This window comes from Canis aureus, chromosome 30 (assembly GCF_053574225.1).
Source record: "Canis aureus isolate CA01 chromosome 30, VMU_Caureus_v.1.0, whole genome shotgun sequence".
In the NCBI taxonomy this organism is placed as follows: Eukaryota; Metazoa; Chordata; class Mammalia; order Carnivora; family Canidae; genus Canis; species Canis aureus.
In genome coordinates this window covers 43,656,973-43,674,193 of record NC_135640.1, presented here as the reverse complement: position 1 = coordinate 43,674,193, position 17,221 = coordinate 43,656,973, and the positions used below count along the sequence as shown (strand labels likewise).

The following is a 17,221-nucleotide window of genomic DNA, read 5'->3' as shown; positions in this document are numbered from 1 at the left end:
TTCTTTCCTGTTTTGGATCTAGTTTCTTTTAAGAAAGAAAAATTCGTGTATATACAAAAATAAAATGAAATGCAATGAAAGGAAACCAAAAATAAAAAATATATACACGAAAAAATTTAAAAGGATTTAAAAAAGAATTGATAAAAGAAGAAAATAGCTGAAAAAAGGTAAAAGCGAAAGACTAAGGAATAATAAACCCACAAACGCTGTGGCTGTGCGCTCCTTCCCTGGGGCTCGCTGGCGCCCACAGTTCCGCCGCTCTTGACCTTGGTGCTGGCGGGATGCACCCCGGTTCTTCGCGGGGAGGGCCCTGCTGCGCTCGCTCTCAGCTGACCGGCCCTGCGCCCTCTGCGCCCTCTGCACCCTCTGCGCCCAGGGCCGGGCTCGGGGTCAGCCGCTCTGGTTTGCACTGTGTGGTGCCGTTCCCCCTCCCAAGGGCTCTCAGAACCTTCCAGAAAGTGGTCACTTTTCCGTCTGTAGAATTTCAGCATTCTCTCTCAGATCTCCTGCTGATTCCGCTGGTGTTCAGAATGATTTGAAAACTGGCTGGATTCCAGGGACCAGACAAAGTTAGGGTCCCCTACTCCTCCAACATCCTAACCCCCCTCCCCCCCTGCCCAGAGGCATTTTTAAAGCACTTTGGGTCAGTGTGGGGACAGAGCAGGGACCTCCCTGGTCAAACAGCTCAAGGCCAGCTGGACAGGTGTGGGTTCCACGGTCGCTGTCCCGTCTGTACCCTGGGGGTGGTGTGGGTGACCTGTGCCCCAGGGGGGCAGGCCAGGTGGGGCTCCATGGTCAGTCCTGGTGGATGTGGATGGCCTGAATGTCCCCATAGCCACCACGGGGGCCCTTGCTGGGCACGGACACAAGGAGGCTGGGCGCAGGAGGCAGTTCAAAGACTTTATTGGACTGGGCATGTGCACGGGGTGGGGGGGTGTGCAGGGCCTGCTGTCCCGGCTCAGTCTGGGTCACGTGACCTCCAGAGGCCAGGCGGAGACCTCGGGGGCGCCAGAGGGGCCAAGGAGTCCAGGGATGGGGCTGGGCTGAGCAAGGCCGGGGGAGCCAGGGCCGTGCCCATGAGGATCTGGAGCACTGGCCACCGGAGCCCTGCCAAGCCTCTGGGGCCCAGGGTGGGCGTGGAGGGCGGGGGGCCGATGGGGGGACAGGAGGGGTGCAGGGTGGCGGGATCCTCTGCGGGGCTGGGCTGGGTGGGGGTCCTCCCTTCCTGACTTCACACCCACACCTGGAGACCTGGTGTCTGCACGTGCGGGACCTCTGGGTGAGTCTGAGTAGCACCACGGAGAGGAGGACAGTGCCCGCGGGGCTGGGGAGCCCGGGCTCGACGTGGGGGGCGCGGGGCCGGGGGCGCGGGGCCGGGGTGGGAGGGTGAGATGCGGGCTGGAAGCGGGGCCGGGGCTCGAGGCGGGGGCCGCCAGGTGGGGGGCGCGGGCGTGGGTCTGGGGCGCTAGCAGATCCAGCGGATGAACCTGTCGAAGAAGCCGGGCTGCGCCAGGCTGTCATAGTCCTTCTCGCGGAAGATGGCAGTGGCGTCGCCCAGGCTGATCTTGGACAGCACGTCCGCGTCCACGTCGCTGCCCACGGCCACCACGGTGGGCACCACGTTCTGCTTGCGCATGGAGTGCACCGCCTCCTCCAGACTGTCGTTGCCCGTGACGCCGTCGGTGAGGAACACGAAGGCCAGCTCGGCGTGGCGGCGCGCCCCGGCCCGGGCGCCGTGCACCACCTGGTTGATGGCGTGCACGATGCCCGCGCCCACGTGCGAGAAGGAGTTGAGGTAGCGCGCGTTCTCCAGCGCCTGGTGGATGACCGTGAGGTTGGAGGTGAGCGGGAACTCCACCTGCTGCTCGCCGGGGCCCCCGAACTGCAGCATGGCCACGCGGGCGTTGAGCGGGTCGTCGTCCCTGCTCGCCAGCGTCAGCCGCCGGGACACCTCCTCCACGAAGCGCCGCGCCTTGTGGAAGTTCTGCTCGCCCAGCCGCTCCGAGCCGTCCAGCAGGAAGACGACGTCCACGGGCCGCTGCGTGCACTGCGCCACGTACAGCTCTGCGGGCAAAAGGGGCGGTGGGCGGGCGACCGGGGGGCCCCTCGGTGCGCCCCCTCCCGCTGGAGCCGAGAGCCCGGGCCCGTGGGGACCTCCGACCCGAGTCGGCCGAGCGTGCGCAGGGTCTCCCGGCCCCATCTCCTCAGAGCCGGTTGCCGTGTCTCCGGGTTTTGCTTTCACCAGATGTCCCCAAACCTGAGGGCTGAGGGGCTCGCCGCCGTCCACCCGCTGGGCAAGGAGGGGACCCCAGAGGGCCGCAGTCCACAGCGGGCGCGGGGCGGAGGCTCAGGGAGGCTGTCTTCGCATTCGCGGTCGCGGGAAGACCCCGGACGCCAGGACCCACACCTGACCGTGACCCCCCCCCCACTGTCGTACCAGAGCTGCCCGAGGGGCCCGGGCCATGTTCCTCCCAGCTCGGGAGCCGCCGAGAGAGGAGCCTGTGTCCCCCATGACGGGACGGCCCAGGCAGGTGGTCCGCATGGCGTGGCCGGGGCAGGGGGCTCTGCTCCCCCGGGAGGTCACCACCTGGGACCAGCCACCGCGGCCACGCCTCCGGGGGATGTGGGCACCGCAGCACAGCCCAGAAACCCACTCCTCGCCACACCGTCTCGGCCCACGCTCCACCGATGCACAGTGGGCCCCTCGGCCGTGAGGCCTCACCCCGGCGTCGTAGGGGGAGGACAGGTCGGTCCTCGCACCTGCACCCGGGGCCTCAGCCAGGGCCCCCGGGCCGGGCATGCGGGTTGGTGACGCCTGGGCCTGGACCGTGGGATCCCGCCGGGCAGCAGGTGCACCTCCTGGCACCAGGCCCAGCCCTCCGCCAGGCCCGGCCTCGGGTCCCGCGGGCACCGGCCGCCCCCGCCCCCGCCGCACATCACTTCACCACAGCAACGCGTTCACATTCTTTTTTCAGCTTTTATAGAATGTTTAGGATGTGGCCCCAGCGCCGGAGGGACCCCGGGGCCTGTCACCGCGCGGTGGGGGCCGGGCCACCCCACCAGGCAGCTCTCTCTGGCAGGAAAGATTTGATTTTTTTTTTTTAAGGAGCTTATATCAGTGACGTAGCTTATCGTGGTGGCAGCGCGGGTGGGAAGCAGCTTCTGCTTTAAATCCACGCGGCCAGAACTTGCTGGGATCCTAGCAAGTGGTCTGGGTGCCCCTGTGCCCCAGTCAGCACCGGCCTGACGCCTGTGGAGGTGCCTCCGCCAGGGAGGCCGGCAGAAGTGCCAAGGGGTGGCCTCGGGCAGAGGCCGCAGGGGAAGCCGCGCGTTGGGGTCTCCGCTCGGCTCTTCCTGTCTGCCTAATGGCTCCCTCGAAGGCGCCCGGTCCTCACCCACGGCCCAGGAATATGACCTTGGGTGGCAGGGGGAACTGAATTCTGACCCAGAGGCGCCCTGGGTTGGCCGGTGAGCCCTAGGAGCCTCCACAAAGTGCTCACAGCAGGAGGCAGGGGGCAGGCCCCCAAGGGGACGCGCTAGGTGACAAGAGAGGCAGAGTCGGGAGCTGGAGGAGGCAGGACGGGTGGTCCCCGGAGCCCCCGGAGAGCGCGGCCCTGCCACCCCGGGATCTGGGGTTCTGGCCTCCAGACGGACAGAGACTGGCCTGGTGGGCTGCCGGCCCCTCCGGGTGCGGGTGGCCCCGCGGCGTCAGCAGAGCGCCAGCGCGGTCTCGGGGTCGCCCACGATATCCCTGTGCACCAGCTTAAACGTGTCAATGAACAGCTCCATCCAGTCCTGCCGCTCGCTGCCCGTGGCGAACTTGGCTCGCTCGGCGGTGTAGACCAGCACCGCCACCAGCCTGGAGTAGGCGGCCGGGTCCTGCGTGAACTCCGTGGCGTTTAGCAACTGTTGGATCAGGGGGATGGTCCTGGGGAAGGAGGCGTCCGGGCCCTCTTCCGTGCGGAGGAAGGTGACCGGGGGCTCGCCGCCAGGCCGCGGTCCATCTGCGGGGGCATCCAGAGAAGGCGATGAGGGCCGCGCCGGCGCGAGCAGGCCTGCAGCCGCCCTGGGGCCGGAGCGCACTGCGAGGGCCGGGCGCCTCCGTCCTCTGGGGACATTCGGGACCAAAGCCAGGAAGGGGTGTCAGGCTGAGCAAGGGTCAGATGAGGTCGGGGGTACCCGGCAGTGCGGGCCGCGGGGGGCCAGCCCCAAAGCATGTGGCCGAGAACACGAGGGAAGCACCTCCGGGTCACCGCAGTCAGCACGCATGGTGGCGTGGACACCGACCAACTCGGGTCGGCGTGGAGCAGCTCAGGGCTGAGCCCTGGATGACCAGGGCCCCTGGCGGCACCTGAGAACACTCACCACCGCCCGGAGCATGTCGTGGGCAGGCCCCAGACCCCCTGAGAACACTCAGGAAGAGGCTTGTGGCGACCAGTCCTTCTCGGCCCTTGAGTCTCCCGTTGTCACTGCCCGGGACGTCCCCCTGGGGACCTGGGTGTGGCTCCTGCTCCACCCCAGCCCCCCCACCCCCAGGAGGTCAGGGCTCCATCTTGGGGGTGCCCTGCTCCAAGCTCACCAGTGGGTCTGTCCTACAGGAAAGGGAGCTTCTCCCCTGGGTGGGTGCTGGGTGGCAAGCCTGGGTGGCCGGGTCCCACGGCCCCCACCCTGCACACCCTGCCCTCTGCACCCTCCCTCGGCACACCCGGCCCTGCAGAGTCTCCTGCGTCTGCCCCAAGGAGGCTGGGCTCGGGTCACTCAGGCTCCCCTGTCCCCCGGCCGCTGTCCCCAGCAGCTCCATCCTTGCCACCTGGGCTTGGAGCACGCTCCCCCGTCCCCCTGAGCACACTGCCCCCTGGCCTGGCCAAGCCTCGGGATGGCTGGGCCTCCGGTGGGCGGGGCCGTGTGGCCCAGGGCTCAGGGTCATGCCACGGCGCAGCGGCCTCCCCGCACCGGTGGCAGCCTCGAAGCGCCGCGCAGCACGCCCGCCCCCGGGCGCAGGGACCCGCTGCTGAGTGACCCCCAGCGCCCTCTGTGCTTCCTCTGCTCCCGCCAAGGGGCTCGGGCACGGTCGGTAGTTGCTTCAAAGGATTAGCTTGTTGGTTACGCGGAGAAGCTGGGGGTTGGGGGGGGGAAGGTGGAGAAGGGCCTCCGGGGACCACGCCGGGTCACCTGGGTTAGAAGCCGCGCGGAGATGCTGGGGGCGGGGCCAAGCCGCATAGAGACCCCCGGGGCGGGGCCAAGCCGCATAGAGACCCCAGGGGACGGGGCCAAGCCGCATAGAGTCCCCCTGGGGGCGGGGCCAAGCCGCATAGAGACCCCGGGGCGGGGCCAAGCCGCATAGAGACCCGGGGGCGGGGCCAAGCCGCATAGAGACCCCGGGGCGGGGCCAAGCCGCATAGAGACCCGGGGGCGGGGCCAAGCCGCATAGAGACCCCCCAGGGGGTGGGGCCAAGCCACATAGAGTCCCCCCTGGGGGCGGGGCCAAGCCGCATATAGTCCCCCCGGGGGCGGGGCCGAGCCGCATAGAGACCCCAGGGGCGGGGCCAAGCCGCATAGAGACCCCCGGGGCGGGGCCAAGCCGCATAGAGTCTCCTGGGGCCGGGGCCAAGCCGCATAGAGACCTGGGGGCAGGGCCAAGCCGCATAGAGACCCCAGTGGTGGGGCCAAGCCGCATAGAGTCCTCTGGGGGCGGGTCCAAGCCGCGTAGAGACCCCGGGGGCGGGGCCAAGCCGCATAGAGACCCGGGGGCGGGGCCAAGCCGCATAGAGACCCCGGGGGCGGGGCCAAGCCGCATAGAGACCCCGGGGGCGGGGCCAAGCCGCATAGAGACCCGGGGGCGGGGCCAAGCCGCATAGAGACCCGGGGGCGGGGCCAAGCCGCGTAGAGACCCCGGGGGCGGGGCCAAGCCGCATAGAGACCCGGGGGCGGGGCCAAGCCGCATAGAGACCCCGGGGGCGGGGCCAAGCCGCATATAGACCCCGGGGGCGGGGCCAAGCCGCATAGAGACCCGGGGGCGGGGCCAAGCCGCATAGAGACCCCGGGGGCGGGGCCAAGCCGCGTAGAGACCCGGGGGCGGGGCCAAGCCGCGTAGAGACCCCGGGGGCGGGGCCAAGCCGCATAGAGACCCGGGGGCGGGGCCAAGCCGCATAGAGACTCCGGGGGCGGGGCCAAGCCGCATAGAGACCCCGGGGGCGGGGTCAAGCCGCGTAGAGACCCCGGGGGCGGGGCCAAGCCGCATAGAGTCCTCTGGGGGCGGGTCCAAGCCGCGTAGAGACCCCGGGGGCGGGGCCAAGCCGCATAGAGACCCGGGGGCGGGGCCAAGCCGCATAGAGACCCCGGGGGCGGGGCCAAGCCGCATAGAGACCCCGGGGGCGGGGCCAAGCCGCATAGAGACCCGGGGGCGGGGCCAAGCCGCATAGAGACCCGGGGGCGGGGCCAAGCCGCGTAGAGACCCCGGGGGCGGGGCCAAGCCGCATAGAGACCCGGGGGCGGGGCCAAGCCGCATAGAGACCCCGGGGGCGGGGCCAAGCCGCATATAGACCTCGGGGGCGGGGCCAAGCCGCATAGAGACCCGGGGGCGGGGCCAAGCCGCATAGAGACCCCGGGGGCGGGGCCAAGCCGCGTAGAGACCCGGGGCGGGGCCAAGCCGCGTAGAGACCCCGGGGGCGGGGCCAAGCCGCATAGAGACCCGGGGGCGGGGCCAAGCCGCATAGAGACCCGGGGGCGGGGCCAAGCCGCATAGAGTCTCCTGGGGCCGGGGCCAAGCCGCATAGAGACCCCGGGGGCGGGGCCAAGCCGCATAGAGACCCGGGGGCGGGGCCAAGCCGCATAGAGACCCCGGGGGCCGGGCCAAGCCGCATAGAGACCCGGGGGACGGGGCCAAGCCGCAGGGAGATGCCCCGGGGGCGGGGCCGGAACACAGGTGCAGAAGCCCGCACGGGGCCTCAGCAATCTAGCAGCACACAACCACGCTGCACCGCAGGTCGGCAGGCTTCACCAGAGAACCAGCGTCACCCCTCAACTACATGCCAAGGAACAAAAGCTGCACGATCCTACCCAACAATGCAGAAAACGCACGTGGCAAAGCTCCACACGCGGTGGTGGAGGCGGCGTAGCGGGGAGCAGAGAGGCCTTCTCAGCTTGCTGGGCCCCAGCCCTGGGGTCCCGTGTCCTGCCCTCGAGGGCCCACCTGACCGTGGGTCCCGCCCCAGGGTGACTGGGGCGCGCTGAGGGCACAGCTCATGCGACAGCCGGCAGTGCAGTGTGGCCTCCGGCAGGGACAGCTGGCCTGTCCAGCCCACCCCGCCGACTCCAGGGAGCGCAGGCCCCGCAGTGCCCAAGGCGAAGCCAGAGCGCCCAGGCGGCCCGGACGGGCAGGGGACCACCCTGATGGCCATTTTCTGGGAAGCGCTTGGTCAGAAGTAGTGTGGGGACCCCCGCCCCCAACTCCACGCAGCTCCTGCCCACCTGCTGCCCCACCTGCTGCCCGTGAGGAGCGCGCATGAGCCCAGGGAACGCCGACTTCCCCTGCACGTGTGCACGCGGCCTGGCCTTTCCGTCTGAGTCCTGGGCTGCACCTGCCCACCCAGCCCGCCCACCCGCGACGGTGCAGCCGCCTCCCCGAGCCCGCAGGATACGGCCCAGTGTCCATGGCCTGGCGGAGGCCCAGGCTGGGGACAGGGCTCACCACGGGAGGGTTCAGCTGCTGCACCCTGGGCACCACCGTGGGCCCCGTGGGCCTGATCACTTCACAGCAGAGCCTTGGACGCAGCAGCTGGACGCCAGGGGTGGGTGGATGCCACCGTCCTGCCCCTTCCCGGCCCCACAGCACCCAGGATGGCTCCCGTGCGTCCCCAGCACTTCAGCCTCCAACACAAAGGCAGCTCTGTGGGGCGAAGGCCCAGGCCCCAGACACCAGCCGCGGGTGCTTCCAGAGGCGGCGGCTCCAGGCTGCCGGAGGTCGCAGGTGGGAGTGAGCGCATCGGCCCGTGGCTGCCCGGCGGCGGCTGCCTTCGCCCCCTGGACTCCTGGACGGTGGTAAAGCAGCCGCTCTGCTTCCCGGATCCCGCCTGGGCTGAGGTCACTCTGGGGCATCTGTCCCTCCCCGGGCGGTGGGGTGAGGGGACACGAGGTGACGAGGCCGTGAGCTCGCGCAGGCCCGGATGGAGCGCCCCCTCCACACGGGCGGCTGGCGGGCTCGAGATCAAACCTCAGCCCAGCCCCTGACGTGCCAGGGTCCTGGGGCTGGCTCGCCCATCTGCAGGTTTCTCGGGAGTCCCGCAGCGGCCCCTCCTCCCCAGCCCCGGCCGCTCGCTAGTCTGGGGCGGGGGGCCTGGCAGCGCCCCAAGTTACCTGTTTGGCAGGGAAGGTCCGGGCACACGATCTGAGGGTCTAGGAGCAAGGAGGGGGCCCAGTCAGTGTCCGCGGGCCAGGACGGGGGCTGGACCACCACCCTCCAGCCACCCGTCCCCCGGCCTGGCATGGACACGGTGGGGCACGGCGGGGCAGACGGCCGCTCACCTGGGCACAGGACGTCCTCCATGTCGTCGATGAACTTCTCGGCCACCAGATCAGAGAAAAGGGTCATGTTCCGCACCTGCTGCGGCTTGTCGCAGGCGATGGAGTAGAGGTTCTCGCTCTCGTGCCTCTCGTGGAACATGTCGCCGATGCCGATGGCCGTCACCGTGACGTCGTGGTTGCACAGCGCCCGCAGGTTGAGGTCGTCGTCCCGGGGGTCGTGGCGGCCGTCCGTGATGACCACCGCGAACACGCGGGTCTTCTGGCGCCGGCTCTCCTTGATGAGCTGGTTGTAGGCGAACTTGAGGGCCGAGGGCGTCCAGGTGCCGCCGGCGATCCACTCCAGGTTCTTGACGGCCTCCTTGAAGCTGGACAGCGAGTCGATGCGCTCGTCGTCCAGCTGGATGGCCTCGAAGGTGCCCTCGTGGCTGTACTGCACCACGCCCACACGGGTCCCTGTGGCCGGCAGGACGTCAGGGTGCTGGCCGCCGCCCTGCCCCCCGCCACCCGGTGCGCCCACTCCCGGGGGCCGCGGCCACTCTGGGCAAAGCCGAGACCCGGCCCTCGAGTATCCGCGGTGCGCCACCCCTCGTGACCGGCCCCCGGGCACCTGTCCTCCCCGCCCGCGCCCGGGACCCCCGACGCCCCCGCCCCGCCCCGGGGGGCAGCTGACCGGTCTCTGACTTGGGGTCCTTGGCGATGGCCCCCAGCCTGTTGACCACGTTGATGACGAAGTTCTTCTCCAGCGTGAAGTTGGTGTAGCCGATGCTCTCGGAGCTGTCGATGACGAACACCACGTCCAGGGCGCCACACCGCTTCTCGCAGTCTGCGGGCCGGGGGCGCGGTCAGGGGGGCGCTGACCCCGGGCCTTGGGAGACACACCCGGGCACGCGGCGGGAAAGGGGACCCCAAGGGGCGGGCGCGACCCTGACCGCTGACCCTGGGCCCCGGACGCAAGTGGGGGCCGGGACTCACCGCAGCACCCGCACGTCTCCCTCACGTAGGTCATGACGTCACATTCCTGCAACACAGGGGGGTCGGTCCCGGGCCGAGGCGGCCGCACCCTCTGAGCCCCCTGCCGCCCCGCCTCCCCAGTTTAAGAGCAGGGAGCGCACGATGCCATCCCCACCCGACACTCACCGTGAGGCCGGGGTCTCCCGGGGGACCGGGCTCTCCCTGGAGGACGGAGGGCGACAGTGAGAGGAGGCCCCTGTCTGGGCCGGGGCTGGATGCCCCCACCCCGCTGCAGGGACCCCGCGGTTCCAGCCTGAGGCTCGGGGTGCATGCTGGCCCGAGGGCTGGAGCCACCACAGCTGACCTACCTCGGGTCCTGGGGATCCTCTTGGGCCGCGAGGGCCGGGCTCGCCAGGGGGACCGGGATCTGCCTGAGGAGGGAGGAGGGCGGGTGGGCGGCGGCCTCCACCCTGGGCCCCCGCAGCACCCCCCACCCTCCCAGCCCCGGGTACTCACAGGCTCGCCCTTCTCGCCCTTCCTCCCGGGATCTCCTTTGGCACCAAAGTCACCTCTGCCTCCCTGAGCACAGGACACGGGTCAGCCCCGAGGTGGGCAGCGCGGCATGTCCCCACCCCCAGCCGGACCCCCAGGGCGTCTGCCAGGGGCACCGCCGGGCTTTCGTCAGACGTGGGGTCGGGGGCCGGGGGGTTAGCAGCTGCGTCACAGCGTTTCAGGACAGGCGCGGTTCTCCGTTTGGGAGACGCCGGCACGAGGCAGCGGGGAAGTCGGGGTGAGGCGGGGGGCGTGTGGCTGCCCGGGGGGTGTGGGTGCGGGTCGGGTCGGTCGGGTGCAGGTCAGGTGGGCATCAGGTCAGGTGCGGGTATTGGTCAGGTGCAGGTGCAGGTGCGGGTCGGGTCGGGGGCGGCCGGTGCACACGTACCTCGGGGCCAGGAGGGCCAGGCTCGCCTTTCTCTCCCTGCGGAGAAGCACAGCTGTCACTCTGCACACCCCGACCCCTGCCCTGGGGCGGGAGGCTGGCTGTCCTGGGGGACCGGGGTTTCTGGAAGCCCCTCCTGCCCCCTCAGGGGGTCTGTTAGCTCAGCTGCATGAGCGCCGTGCCCCAGACGCACCCTACGACCCGCGTGGTGTCCGGGGGTCTCTGCACCAGACAAGGACGCCCCCTCGCCCTCGCCTTGTCCCCAGGAGGGAGGCCCTCACAGGAACTGGTGGGAGTCCCCGGGCCCCCCAGGCCCCCACCCCTGCTGGGACTTACGGGTGTTCCTCGGGGTCCCGGGTAGCTGAATCCAGGCCTGCCGGGGTCTCCCTGTGGATGGGGGGGCTGGTCAGGAGGGTCCAGTGGGAGAGGAGAGGCTGAGCTGGCTGGGCTGAGGACGGGCGCCCACGGGGCTGGGCTGTGGGTTGGGGGGGCCATGCGACCCCGAGGGAGAGAACAGGCGGGGCTGCCCAACCCCTCACGACCCCACTCCAAGGAAGGGGCCTGGCACACGGCCGGCAGCCCCCCGAGAGCTGAGAGGGGCTCAGGCCCCCAAGGCCGGTCTGGACCCTGAGGGTAGGGACGAACCTTGGGACCAGGCTGTCCTGACTCTCCACGGGGACCGGCGTCACCGGGGTCTCCCCGAGATCCCTGAGGGCAGAGAGAAAGTGGGGTCGGCACCCATGGGGGGCGGACCGCGTCCAGCGACACAGCCTCCACGCTGCTGCCCTGTGCACCAGGCAGCCCCAGCTTCCTGGCCCGGCTCCCCGCTCCCGGACTCCCCATCCTGGCCCCCACCCCACCCCTGCTCCTGCTCCTGCCTGCACAGCTGGACCCCCCAGGGCAGGGTGACCACGCGAGCTGCCCCCCAACCCCATGCTGCAGCCCGAGCGTGCCACAGGGCGCGTCCTGCGGGCAGGAGGACCCAAGGAGCCCTACGGGGGGCGGGGGGGGCTGGCCCCAGAGCCACCGGGCCCTCCCAGGCGTCCTGCCACTGACCTTCTTCCCCGGCTCCCCGAGAGCCCCCTGGGGGCCCCTGGGTCCTGGCAAGCCTCGGTCTCCCTGGAAGGAAAGGAGACCCCGCTGTGATCACTGCAGGTTGGGTGGGGCCGGGCCCCTGCTGTCCCCCAGGACGTCCAGGGAGGGGGGGGCAGGCCCCAGGCTCCCCTCCAGCCAGGAGCTGGGGGCCTCACTCACCTTGGCTCCTTTGTTCCCCACCTCTCCAGCCAGACCCCGGGGACCCTCCGGGCCAGGGTCTCCCTGTGAGAAGAGGCCAAGTCAGTCTCGGGCAGGTGGAGGGGCGGGGAGGGGGGCCCGATTATGGAGGAGGCGCCGGAGCACAGCCCTGCTCACTCGGTCACACGCACCAGGGACGGCACCGCCACCCACGTCCCAGAGGAGGAAGCCCCTCCTGCCAGGCCTCCCCCCACACCTTGTGTGGTCCTGCCACCTGGACATCCTGAGCGAGGGGCGGAGGGAGAAGCGGGCTGCCGGGTGAGCGGGGAGCCCGATGTGGGACTCGATCCCAGGACCCCAGGGTCACGGCCTGAGCCGAGGGCAGACCCCGCACCGACTGAGCCCCCGGGCGCCCCGGGGTCACTTCTGTTTTCCAGGGTGGCCCAGGAGGGGGTCGCTGGTTTTCCTGGGTCCCAGGGCCCTATCAACACGGTGGGGAGACCTGTGCGGAGGCAGACGCGGTGGACACTGCCCCTCACTCACCTTCTCACCCTTGGGGCCGTTGACGCCCGGGCTGCCCTTGGCTCCTGGGTCCCCCCTGCGCCCCTGCGGGGAACAGTGTGTGTCAGGGGGCCCTGGTGGTGGCGCTGCGTGGGGCCCACGCTCTGCTCTCGTCACCCCGACCTGGGCTCTGGGGGCGAGTCATTTTGCAGCCAAGGATTTGGAAACGCGGGGCTCGTGGTCAGGGTGTGAGACGGGGCCAGTGGGGGGGTGCAGCCGACGTGACCGGGCCCAGCCTGGACCCGCGATCAGCATGGTCACCCCGCTCACTTCCGGGCCGGCCAGGCCTGGGGCGGGGCCCCGCTCTGTGAGATCCGGAGGGACACGGGCCTGCAGGCAGGGGTGCCAGGTGGGACCCGCAGAGGGTGAGCCTGAGGGCACGTCCGGCCCACGGGGTGTCCTGCTGGGAGGGCGACGTGGGGCACGAGGCCGGTCGCCAGGCAGGGGTGCAGCCAGTGGGGGCCTGCCCCACCCGCACCTGTTCCGTGGCCCATCCCAAGTGTCCGCAAGGGGGGACAACACGGCCCACGGGGAACGGCCGGCGGGCGCTGGGCTCCAAGAGGCCCAGACGGGGTGAGAGCGGGAGGGCGGGTAGGCGGGGCAGAGCCCACGGGGGCAGAGCAGGGACTCACTGGCTCGCCTTTGGGTCCTCGGGGCCCAGGTCCCCCCTTGGCTCCTTTCACGCCAGGGCTTCCTGGGGACCCGTTGTTGCCTTGATACCCCTGCGGAGAGGATACGCGTCAGCCACAGCGGGAGGGGCCCCGCGGAGCGCCCTGGGCCCGGAGCCCCACTGTCAGCACGGGGAGGGCGGGCCGGCAGGCAGGGCGCGGGCGGCTGGGGGGCGGCTGGGGGGGCGGGGACCCGCCGGGGGCACCTGCCTTGCTTCCTTTGGCCCCGCTGTCTCCTGGGGGGCCCCTGCGTCCCGGGCGGCCGGCATCTCCCTGGAAAAGTGGAGAAATCAGCCTCACACCGTCTGCTGCGGGCCTCGGGACCCCCATGGCTGCGCGGGTGAGAGACGCAGCCCCGGAGGCCCAGGAGGACGGGGCTGGGCCTCGGGCAGCTCCTGCAGTGTGAGCGCCCCCCCAACCCCCTGCTCCTGCAGCCCCTCAGGCGGCACTGCTGACCCTCCTGCTCCTGTGTCCGTCTGCAGGGACCGGCCCTCTGCGGGCTCCTAGGACCGGCGGCCCCCGCGCCCCCACCCCCAGGCCCGGCAGGCAGGAGAGCCACCAGGCTGCCCTCGAGGCCACGGCACGGGCGGGCGGCCTACCTTGGTGCCCTGGTCCCCTTGCTCCCCGGGGCTGCCGGCTTCCCCTGCGTATCCGTCGGGTCCCTGCAAGACGGGGTACGGGGCTGTCCTGGGCTCCTGTCCCCATACTGTGCGCCCCGCCCGGGGCTCAGGGCTGGAAGCCCGTCCGGGGAGCACCGCCCCCTCACCCAGAAGCCCCCGAGACTACCTCTCATCGTGTGCCCACGACTCTGGCTGAGCCCCGGGGAGGTGGTCGGGGCAGGAGGCGGCTGAAGGCAAGGTGCACGCCGAGGGACTCCCGGCTCCCTCGCTGCCCCCACCCGCCGCCCCCGCCCCGCGTCTCCCAGAGCCAGGGCTAGAACCCCAGGAGGGACACAGCTGCGCTTACCCGGCTCCCGGGGTCGCCCTTGCAGCCAGGAGGCCCGATGCGCCCCAGCTTGCCCTGAGGGGGGACAGGGTGGGTCAGGCGGTGACAGGTGAACGGCGGGCCAGTGCCCCCCGCCACCCCCAGCGGGCACACGGCTGTGCCTCCAGTGGCTCAACCATAGAGTGGCGTCCACGGGGTGGCCGCAGGCCCCTGGATGTGGCTGGACGTGTGTGTGGCCCGCACGCAGGCCAGAGCCGGGCTTCCGGAGCCCAGCGGGACCAGCGGCCGGTCCTCAGACACAAACGTGCGCGCTGGCTCTCAGGACGCTGCTCCTTCGCTGCGGAAGCGGCCCAGGCAAGGACCCGAGGGCTCGGGGAGGCTCTGCTCACTCCCAGACCTCAGAAGGGGGACGCGCCCCGGCCCGAGGAGGGGGCCCCAGACGCACTCTACCTTCTGTCCGTCGGTCCCGTTCTTGCCGGCCAGGCCTGAGGCCCCCTGGAGGGACAGGTCAGCGGTCAGCGCTTGGAGCAGCGGGAAGGGGGGTGCCCGCCTGCCCACCTGCCCGCCCACCTGCCCGGCCCCCATGGCCCCCACGGCCCCCACGGCCCCCATGACCGCCGCGGCCCGCTTACCTTCCGCCCGTCGGCTCCAAATTCACCCTGTGCAGGAGGGAAACGAGGCGGGTTAGCTCGGTGGCCCCCGGACGCTGCTGCCTCGGGCCCCAGGTCTGCCCTCGACCCCAGAGAGGGCCGCCCCCACCCCCCGCCCGCAGGACGCTGGGGACTGAGCCCCAATCAGGGCCGCAGGCTCGCCGACGGACGCTGCTGGGGGCTGGCGCCGAGCTGGAGCGGTGGCCAAGGGGGGGGTCTCACCTTCTCTCCTTTGAAGCCAGGAACACCCTGAGGTAGGAAGCAAGAGCGGCGGTACCGTGGTTACTCTGGGGACGGCCAGGGCGGGGGGGCAGCCTCTGGGGACACCCAACCAGGACTCGGTGGGGGGGGCTCGGTTCAGGGACAGAATTCCAGATATTGGGATTCTTGCGTTGGGGCGAGGGCAGGCAGGGACCTCCCGACCTGTGGGGCAGCCCCCACTGGCCCAGGCCGCCCTGGGCTGGTCCCCCCACCGCAGCCCCGGGGACGGGGGGCCAGCAACTTGCCTTGGGTCCTGGGAAGCCAATGGGGCCTTCGATGCCGGGATCTCCCTGTGGACGAAGAACAAACAGCGGCGGCTGAACTCCAGTCCTGGAGAATCGGAGCCGGCGGGGCCGGGGTGCAGAGGACACTCACCTGGCGACCCTTCTGCCCGGGTTCTCCTGGCTCGCCCATGTTGCCCTTGGCGCCCTAAAAGTAGATGATGGACAAAGGGGTGAACGAAGGCAGGAGGAGGCGAGCAGACCACGGAGCCGGCAGGTGGGCAGATGCTTCTGAACTGCCGTGTCCTGCTCTGGGGCTCCTCAGTGTCCCCTTGGACGCCCACCGTGGTCCCCCCGCCCCCCGGAGGCCCAGGGCACATCCACGCCTGGGCTGGGGCGGGTGGCAGGGCCAGCAGGACGGGGCGGGCGGCCGAGCACCTGTCCTGCTCCTGGCGGCCGCACGTGGGCCACATTGAGGAGGGAACCGGGGAGCTCCGGAGGGACACCCCGCCCACGGTGCAGCTCCCCGGCCTCCTCCGCTGGGGCCGACAGCACCACGGGCACTTCTGAGGCCCTGGCACAGAACTTCGTAAGGAAGTTGGAAGCCACGTATTTAATAAGCCACGGAAGTCGGTGATTTCCTCAGTCAGCAGCCCCATCACCAGCAGAACCGCTTCACGTTTCATGTCCTGCTCGAGCTCCCTCACCTTATGACCAGGACATTCCCACGGCAAATCTTAACTAAAAAAGTGTTTCCACTTTCCTCAAAAAACGCCATTTTTAACTGGAAGGAGCTACACAAGACTTTCAGGTCTCCGGGGTCGAGGGTTGACGGCGCTCCCGGCCCCACGTGCGGAGCCGAGGGGGGCGGCTTACCTTCTGTCCGCGGTAGCCCTTGGGGCCGGGGGGCCCGGGGATCTCCAGACAGCTCACCTTGTAGCACTGAAACGAGAAGCAAGAGGTGCTGAGCAAGGTCGGCGCCCAGAGCCGGGGGGGGCGGTGGGGGCAGCCCTGGGCGGCCGACGGGAGCAGGGGCCGCAGGGACGAGCCGACGGGGGAGGTGCCCAGGAGCCCCCGGAGCCCGCAGACACCCTGGCCACGTCTGGGAGAACCAAGGTCCAACAGCGATTGCAGGAGGGATGGAACCCGCCTGTCCGGGCACCACCTGTGCGTGGGATTCCCACCCCGTGTCCGTGGGTGGCGGTGCTAGGGGAGGGCGCTGCTGGAGGGGCCCCTGGGTGGGGAGTGCGGGCTCCTGGCTGTGAGCTGGGGGTGTGTGTATGGAGACGGGAGACGTCAGGAGACACATGGGGACGAGGACGTTGAGGGAGGCGGGGATGTCAGGGGATGCAAGGGGATGGGAGGATGTCGGGAGGACGCACAGGGATGGGGATGGAGGATGTCAGGGGATGCACGGGGACGTGGGGATGTCGGGGGATGTACGAGGTCAGGGATGGGGGAATGTTGGGGGACATATGGGGACGGGGAACGTCAGGGGATGTATGGGGATGTGGGGATGTTGGGGGATGTATGGGGTCAGGGATGGGGGATGTTGGGGGACATATGGGGATGGGGGATGTCAGGGGATGTATGGGGATGAGGGGACATTGGGGGATGTATGGGGTCAGGGAGGGGGGATGTTGGGGGACATACAGGGACGGGAGAACGTTGGAGTTGCATGGGGACAAGGATGGGGGACGTTAGGGGATGCACAAGGACATGGGGACGTCCGGGGATGTACAGGGTCGGGGATGGGGGATGTCAGGGGATGCATGGGGATGTGGGGACGTTGGGGGATGTACGGGGTCGGGGATGGGGGATGTTGGGGGATGCGGGGATGGGGGACATTGGGGGATGCGGGGGTATCAGGGGATGCATGGGGATGTGGGAATGTTGGGGGATATACGGGGTCAGGGATGGGGGATGTCAGGGGATGTACGGGGATGTGAGGACGTCGGGGGATGTATGGGGTCAGGGATGGGGGATGTCGGGGGACATATGGGGACGGGGGACATTGGGGGATGCGGGGATGTCAGGGGATGCACGGGGTCAGGGATGGGGGACATCAGGGGATGTACGGGGACGTGGGGATGTCGGGGGATGTACGGGGTTGGGGATGGGGGATGTTGGGGGACATATGGGGATGGGGGACATTGGGGGATGCGGGGATGTCAGGGGATGCACGGGGTCAGGGATGGGGGACATCAGGGGATGTACGGGGACGTGGGGATGTCGGGGGATGTACGGGGTCGGGGATGGGGGATGTTGGGG

General features: G+C 70.1%; 1 protein-coding gene across 2 annotated transcripts in view; it reads right to left on the bottom strand.

Moving 5' to 3' along the window:
• Positions 1–886: 886 nt before the first annotated feature.
• COL6A2 (collagen type VI alpha 2 chain) overlaps positions 887–17,221 on the bottom strand; it is a 33,393-nt gene continuing 17,058 nt past the window's right edge. The window contains exons 5-28 of one of the 2 annotated variants that reach the window (XM_077879469.1): positions 15,827–15,892; positions 15,105–15,158; positions 14,975–15,019; positions 14,691–14,717; positions 14,451–14,477; positions 14,269–14,313; positions 13,840–13,893; positions 13,473–13,535; positions 13,084–13,146; positions 12,838–12,927; positions 12,188–12,250; positions 11,666–11,728; positions 11,468–11,530; positions 11,057–11,119; positions 10,748–10,798; positions 10,415–10,450; positions 9,991–10,053; positions 9,843–9,905; positions 9,661–9,696; positions 9,496–9,541; positions 9,194–9,346; positions 8,524–8,976; positions 8,356–8,394; positions 887–2,064 (exon numbers count right to left, since the gene is read on the bottom strand). In XM_077879469.1, coding sequence (XP_077735595.1) covers positions 1,466–2,064; positions 8,356–8,394; positions 8,524–8,976; positions 9,194–9,346; positions 9,496–9,541; positions 9,661–9,696; positions 9,843–9,905; positions 9,991–10,053; positions 10,415–10,450; positions 10,748–10,798; positions 11,057–11,119; positions 11,468–11,530; positions 11,666–11,728; positions 12,188–12,250; positions 12,838–12,927; positions 13,084–13,146; positions 13,473–13,535; positions 13,840–13,893; positions 14,269–14,313; positions 14,451–14,477; positions 14,691–14,717; positions 14,975–15,019; positions 15,105–15,158; positions 15,827–15,892 — 2,325 coding nt within the window. In that variant the 3' untranslated portion in view covers positions 887–1,465. Of the gene's footprint in view, positions 2,065–2,957; positions 4,005–8,355; positions 8,395–8,523; positions 8,977–9,193; positions 9,347–9,495; positions 9,542–9,660; positions 9,697–9,842; positions 9,906–9,990; positions 10,054–10,414; positions 10,451–10,747; positions 10,799–11,056; positions 11,120–11,467; positions 11,531–11,665; positions 11,729–12,187; positions 12,251–12,837; positions 12,928–13,083; positions 13,147–13,472; positions 13,536–13,839; positions 13,894–14,268; positions 14,314–14,450; positions 14,478–14,690; positions 14,718–14,974; positions 15,020–15,104; positions 15,159–15,826; positions 15,893–17,221 lie in introns of those variants that run through there. The other variant, XM_077879470.1, reaches the window with a different exon arrangement.